The sequence below is a fragment of the Pocillopora damicornis genome, chromosome 4 (genome assembly GCF_964200805.1).
Source record: "Pocillopora damicornis chromosome 4, jaPocDami1.2, whole genome shotgun sequence".
NCBI lineage: Eukaryota > Metazoa > Cnidaria > Anthozoa > Scleractinia > Pocilloporidae > Pocillopora > Pocillopora damicornis.
Window position 1 is genome coordinate 30,126,888 of NC_142673.1, and position 7,159 is coordinate 30,134,046.

The window sequence follows — 7,159 nt, forward strand, 5'->3', positions numbered from 1 at the left end:
ATGCCTGAAAAGACCTGATTCTGTAGGCACAAGAAATATATTTGACTCCTGATAAATCGAACTTATAGGGAAAGGGAAAGAGCTTCAAGTAATCGGGTGATCGGGTTATCGGGCGAAGGGAACAAGTGACCATAAATATGAAACAGATGGTGTTTTTATTAATACATTGCACATTTTAATAACATTAACCAACGAGATGTCGGTTTGAATAAAAATTTCAGCAAGCAGCCAAATCAGCGTTAGGTTCGAGTCCGCAAATGTTCCAGTTATTAGAGATGTACATGTGTTAAACAGCAGGGGGAGAAACTTTGCGAACAATCTTGTAAAACCGTATCACAAGCGTGTCCTCGTTGCGTGATTTTTTGCTCAGGAAGGGAGAAACACCTACACTTGATGGATAGTCTTAATAAAGAAATAACCCTGATGTAATTACATTTAACGCTGAGTGTGAGTCGATGTGTTTTAAACATCCTCAGGTCTCCAGACAAGGTGACGATCAGAAGTCAAAACATCCTGCAATTTAATTTTTTGTCAAGAAACTCCAAGTTGTCTACAGCTAATAGAGCTAAAGAATATTATAGATCTCATAAGGTAGATGAAAGAAGGAAACGGGAAAATCTATCTTTAAACATCTCTCAGATGTTCCTTCAGTCGGTAAACATAACATGTTCGCCGGAATTAATTGAAAATTTTTAGTCTGTACCTTAAACGTTAAAGTACAGACTGCACATAAATAATAATTATATATACAAGTTCTATGAAATAACGGAACTGAGTTGTCAGTCATAAGATGGACCTAAGTATTTGTTCTCTTAATTTCAAGTGATCATTGGTTCTTTTCAAAGAAAATGACAGAAGTATAGACGCATTGATCTCAACAATAATATAATAACCGTCTTTAAAACGTGCTGTTCAATTTGAATTAAAATGTGTGGAGGATTTTTCTGGAATACGTGCGTGGTTGAAAGGCCTCACTGACACTGAGTGAATTGTCCGAGTGATGAGTTAAAATGCGGCTTCGAATATGTTATGCAGTTGAGGTTGTAGTTGAGGGGTTTCTCGGTGAAAATCCCAGATGTAAAAGAAAATCGCGGCCCTCAAACGCCCAAAACACCGGCAAAATGTCGTGCCATTAAGCAGGATTTCCACTGTTGCTTTTTTCCATGCGCGTAAACGTGCGTTTAAAAAAATTACATACTTTGGTACGTTGAGATGAACGTTTACGTGCGTCGATAAAACGTTATCATATTTCTACTTCCTCGTTTTTTTTCTAGAGGTTTACGTACTACGTGCGTTTTACGCACGTTGCAATCGTAAGAGTGCAAGTTAAGTTGCACATGGTTTCAACTTCTACGCACAGGCCAACATTTTCCTCACGTTAAAAGGCATGGCAGTCATTTTTACGTGGCGGTGGAAATTGTTCGCATGCGTTTTCTTTACGCACGTTTTACGAACAGAAAAACTCATGCGACACTGGAAGCCGTGAATACACATTTACATCGGCAGCAACTGGAGGGCTCATGAGGAACCAAAAAAATTTGTTAATAGCCCTTGCTACGTCACAATCGACATTTCGCGTGCTTTTCCCCCCTAAACAAACCCAAGTGAAAATCTGCTTGCAAATCCAGCGAGAATTGAGCGGCGGTCAGTTTAGTCTATCGCTATATCTTAAATTATTCAGAAAGATTTCAAATTCCTCTTATAATACAACGGCATCTTCAAGGCACAGATCTGTTTGAAAGAAAAAGATTACCGAAAAAAAAATATCGGCACTTGCGGAAGGTTTGGATTCTAAGTTTTTTGTTGTTGTGTCAACAAGCTGCGTTTGCGCTAATCACAGTGAAATTTTCCCGCGCAGTCGTTTGTCACGACCAGCTTTTTAAAATAATTTTTTTGTGTCCTTTGATTGCCGTCGCCATTTTCATACTCTCAACAAAGTCGCAGACGGGAATATTTTGTAAACCGAAATCAAGTTATGCCGACTGTACAGCACGCTATACTAACTTGATCAATAATTCACTACCGAAATAAGATGGAGCGTCATTCGATTGAATTCATAAAAGAAATTTCGACTGTCAGCAAGATAAACATCCCATGGAGACAAAGAGAGCGCGGCAAAACTCGAGTGACTAAGAGGTGGTGCAAATTTTCTAAACCAATCCCAGTCATAAAGCATCGTGATGTAACACCAATTAACTTCATCTTTAAAAGATAATCTACCAGCAGTACACCGTATCTTCTTGATTCAAAGGCGGGAATCCAAGTTAGAATCGTTATAATAAAAACTTTTGTTACTGCGAGCATTAGCGAGCAGCAAAACTATTCCTGACTTTCCGTGTGAGGCCTGGTGATGATTTTGAAGATGCAGTATGAAGATCAGCGGCGGTAGTTTTTTAATTGTGCGTGTGCAGCCCACATGGTCCAATGTTCCTGCCATCAAGCCCTGGGGAGTTCATTAGTCGACCAGCGAGTAAGTTTTTATTGCTCTTTTTGAACTGATCTATCATGTCAGGTGCAATTCTATCAATCGCTGGAACTATTTATCAAGGTCACCGACGATTTGGTGACATTTCCAGGGGAAGAAAGTGCTTTCTTATGAGTTTTTCAGCGCTGTCGTGTGCACAATCATGTCCAGTGCGACACTTGGATACTGCTGATGGGGATTGTCGATCCTTTTATTTTCATTTATTAATCAAGTCGACTTTTCTTGTCAAAAATGGGCTATTGTGTTTATGTAATAAACAAAATAATGCATGGTTATTTTCAGATATAAAATTTCTCTTCTCGCATTTGTTTTAGAGTTTTGTGGCTTTCCGAATTGCTTAGATAGAGGGAAATGCCGCAAACTGCTATATGCTGCTCAGAGTAATTCGGGAAATTGTAGCGTCTAGCGACTGGTTTGGATGCGTCCTTTTCATTTCTTTCTACGTCACGAAATTGTTCTCGGAATCGGTCACCTAGTCGTCTTCCTGTTTCACTAATGTATAACTTTTTGTATCAAATGCTAGTTACGCAATAGATGACATTGGCGGAGGTGCACGTGAAGTGATCGGTAATCTTAATGGATCTTTCGGGTTCCGACATTTTCTCTACGTTGTAAATGAAAGGACAAGTTTTGCATCGAGAGCGAGCGCATTTGCTTAGTTCCAGGTTGGCCGTTGGTCTCATATCTTGAACTTTTAACCAAGAAGTTGCTTATGTTTTTGTTACGTTGGAACGAAATTAGTGGAGGTTGCGTAAAGATAGTACCGGTCTCTGAATCGTTTTGAAGTAATTTAAAGTTTTTAACATTTGTAACGTTGCTCAAGAGTATCTTCGACTATCTTTGTTGCCGCAGATGTGCAGGCCGCATAAATATTTATCATCGTGATAAGTCTGTATATGTTAAAAAGCCAATTTTGAGATAAACTCAGCAATCCTGAACGGCGTAAAATGCTGAGGAACAAGTTGACAAAACTTTCATCCGGAAACTGCCTTAATAACAATGCAAAACAAACCTGAGAATTTGCTCGAACTTGAGCAAAGCATTCTACGACTTGAGATACATATTTATTCTTGTGTTTTCAAGATCTACAAAGAATGATTTTGGAGAACGCCTTAGCAAAGAAACTGTTCATTGTTCCATAACATAAAGGATGTAAGGCGCTGGGAAGGCAAATCAAAATAAAATTATAATCAATAAAGAGTTGATGATATCTAAATTGATACGCAGTGATGTTACAAACCCTTTCCCACACATAGTGGGCTTGATACGGAAAATAACAAACAACAAAAATAATGATAAGCATAAAAATCATCTTAAGTAAATCTTTCTCCGGGTCTGTGTTTTCGGGTTTACTGTCTCTTCGGTTATTCTGATCGAGCAGAACACTTCTTCGCTCCTCCATTCTCGCGCCATCTCGCAACTCTTGGAGTTTAGTTTCAACAATACAAGAGGGTGCAACTTTCAAATCCCGATTCCTTTTCTTTATCTCTGCGATTCGCCTCCCTAAGTTCCACGCCACTGCTCCGTAAGATGCTAGCATTATCATATATGGTAAAGCGTAATTCAGGATGAATCTGATAGCTACATAGGATCTATTACTTACGACAGACAGCTCCTCACACTCACCATTTCTAAACCTGAGACCAAAGAAATAGGGGAAGGCGATTGCAAATGACAACAGCCACAGCCCAGATATGGTCAGAATTGTAATCTTTTTAGCGGATGATCCGCGTGGAAGAGGGTTTACAATGAATCTGTAACGATAAAAAGCGATGGCAGCCAGTGAGTAGATCACAATGAAAAGAGCAATTACTTGGAACGGATTCAAAATGCATGCGGCCTCTTGAAGGACGTAGTCAGTTGGATTCTGCTCTCTCGCAAACATGACGGCTAAACAAACACTGCTTAGAATTTCTGCGAAGGCCATGTTAGCGACGAGATGGTAGGACAGAGGCTTGCGGGAAGGTATGGTACACACAGCATAACAAACCATCGAGTTGCCGATTAAACTGGCCGAGATGATCACGGAGAAGAGGGTTAAACGGAAAATGTACAGAGCTTTTGGTTCTTCATATTGTTCAATTGTGCTCTCGGTGGAGGTATTGGTTCCACCTATGGTAGTGTTGGTAAATAACGACATTTCTGTGTTCCTTCGATGGAGAACTCCTAAGGGGTTGAAAAAGAGCGTTACATAGAATCGTCTATCACAGGTGACTTGCTCTACTGCTACTAGAAAGAGATATACAGAAACTTAATCCATGGTAGCTAATTTACATATCATTGCACTCTTACCTTTAAGAATCAATTATACGTTTTTTATGCCATTGGATGTCGACAGTTAGATTTTGGTGCTTTCTGAAATTCCAAATTTATGGCGAATTTACGGAAGTTATAAAAAATTGATAGCATTCCAAAACTTCCAGAGCCGCGACGAATTGTCTTTCAATCATTCTTTGTCCATCCTCAAGCGTTTATAATAACTTAAGAGAGTATCTCTGTAAGAGCAGTCCGGTCGATTTTGCTTGAGACACGGATTTCGCTCGTTTCGCGTGTGTTGTAAGACATTCGTGTACCTATACTAAAACCACAATCAGTTTGATCGGATCTCTTTATTTTTCAGAGTTTTACGGAAATTAAATTTCACTCGAGCGAAGGCTTGTTGTGACACTTTTCAAGACATTAATTTCATACAACTTTAGAGGACAATTTACAAAAAACTACGGAACTCAGCAAAAAACAAATACCACAGCCATGTATATTAACTCTATCTTATCTATCGAGGCGACTTTCGTAAACATCACGGGTCAATCAAGGAAACAGGAAGACTTGAATGACACCTTATCGGTTCGCCTAAATCAAACACGCCAAAACCGATCAAATTCAAGGTAAATTTTTGAGAAAGTGAGGCGTTCTTAACTGATCCAACTAACATAGCTAAGAAGTAGGTGCCATAGAAAAGATAACTACAGAAAAAAAACTTTGCGGCCCGACCTTTACGAGAACTTTATAACTCCGTGAACTTACCTAATTTTCGGCAATCTCCAAGTTTGGCCGCCATTTTGAGGGACTTGTCAACATGAAGCGTAACCGATATAAATAGGGCAGGTTAATCTAAAACCGTCAGAAATACATACGAAAGCAATTCAAATGAACTTTTCTTTCAATTCAAACGGCAAAATTTGAAATTGTTTGTTAAACTTACCATCCCCATGCGACCATTATTCCGACAATACAAACACTACAACTTTCTGAATTCCCCTCGTCGATTCCACTGCAAGAAATAACCTGTGCCACCCAAGCTTCGACTCGAATGTGAAGTACGAATCAAATAACATAACTGCTTCATCTTCGCGGCAATATCACGCTGGTATTTTGATTTTCCGATCGACAAGAACGGTGATCAAGAATCGATCGGTTTGTTTACCTCGTAAACGTGACCGCTGACCAGCTGCTGAGTGAAAACAGTACGGTTCAGTGGCGAGGGGCGGGGTGAGGGGTGGATGCGGGCAGATTATCAGAAGGTTTTTGGGAACATTCGATAAACATTAGGATTCTCAGTCTTAATGCGAAGGCATACTTCGTGTTGCAGACAACTTTTGTTTTACTTAGTTTTCTTTTTTATTTCAAATACACTTCGTTCCAAATAGGACTAGCATCAGTTCATAGATTTAAAAGCAAATCTTTACCACGTAAATAAATGTGTTTAGATAATCGAGATAACCATTGAACCTCTTGTATCGCACCGGAAATAACGTGTCTTGTCTTTGCCCAACTCTGAGAGCGTGGAGCGGCGAAGACGCGAGATACGAGTCTCGCGTCTCGCGGATTCACCATGCTCACAGGATACGCTTGACCTCACTATCTTTAAGAAAAATAAGAGACTACTCGAAGTCTGTATTCCGTTCAACCATTTTATAAGAGTGACGCGAGTCTTTCCATTGAATGAGAAAGTCACAAACCCATTCTTTACCTCACTAGCGTAACCACTGACCACTCACGAATTACAGTAGGCTTCTCCTTTGACGCGGAAATTTAAATCGTATCGAATATACAAAGTTATAATGAGTTCCTTTAGATCTCCCGAACTTGTATCGCGTTGGAAACAATTACAAGTACAGGAAGAAGTCGTTCACAAGCGAGACGTTCATTATGTCTCAGGACTGCTTTTTGAATAGCAAAGATGGAAAAAACTTTGGTTCATCGTGTGGTTTAAGTGGTTTGGTACGACTGTCTGAATACAATGACGAAGTAAAACATCATTTGATAAGCTGCCACCTGTCTAAAGAGGTTTTTAAGTGAAAATGAGCTAATCTTGGCAAGGATTGGCCTATTTCACCTCGCTCAGGAGGATAAACAAAAAAATGTGGATTTGCTATAGGCATCGCTACACTCTGGGGAAGTTTTGGAGAAGTGCAAAGGTAACACGTCAGTACCCTGATCATGATGGTGTCAGGAAGCGTATCCAAGGCAGAGATGTAATTACCTTGCATATGTCTCAGGACGTTCAAAAGCTGTTTGGAGTTATTATTCCAGTTGAATCAGGTGGTCTTCAGTAACAATTTCTGTTATCTATTTTTGTCACGTGACATATCTGCTCGAAAAGAGAAGAAATTCTTTATTAGATGAAGGGTACTTAAGTACACATCACGTTGAAAAATGTAAGTGCTTTTCATC

The 7,159-nt window shown here is 39.6% G+C and overlaps 2 protein-coding genes and 1 long non-coding RNA gene across 7 annotated transcripts in view; 2 read left to right on the top strand and 1 right to left on the bottom strand.

Moving 5' to 3' along the window:
- Positions 1-2,395: 2,395 nt before the first annotated feature.
- On the top strand, positions 2,396-3,701 carry LOC149047658 (uncharacterized). Its single transcript, XR_016185773.1, has 2 exons — positions 2,396-2,470; positions 3,009-3,701. It is a non-coding gene; the product is annotated as an uncharacterized LOC149047658 (long non-coding RNA).
- Positions 3,542-7,159, bottom strand: part of LOC149047659 (substance-P receptor-like) — an 8,622-nt gene continuing 5,004 nt past the window's right edge. Inside the window, exons 1-4 of one of the 5 annotated variants that reach the window (XM_089203592.1) lie at positions 5,688-5,936; positions 5,510-5,596; positions 4,112-4,651; positions 3,542-3,645 (exon numbers count right to left, since the gene is read on the bottom strand). In XM_089203592.1, the coding sequence (XP_089059718.1) occupies positions 3,614-3,645; positions 4,112-4,651; positions 5,510-5,543 (606 nt within the window). In that variant the 5' untranslated portion in view covers positions 5,544-5,596; positions 5,688-5,936 and the 3' untranslated portion in view covers positions 3,542-3,613. Of the gene's footprint in view, positions 4,652-4,777; positions 5,158-5,509; positions 6,704-7,159 lie in introns of those variants that run through there. The other 4 variants (XM_089203591.1, XM_089203588.1, XM_089203589.1 and 1 more) reach the window with 4 other exon arrangements.
- LOC149047660 (uncharacterized) overlaps positions 6,847-7,159 on the top strand; it is a 6,466-nt gene continuing 6,153 nt past the window's right edge. Inside the window, exon 1 of the mRNA XM_089203594.1 lies at positions 6,847-7,027. Coding sequence (XP_089059720.1) covers positions 6,847-7,027 — 181 coding nt within the window. The remainder of the gene's footprint in view (positions 7,028-7,159) is intronic.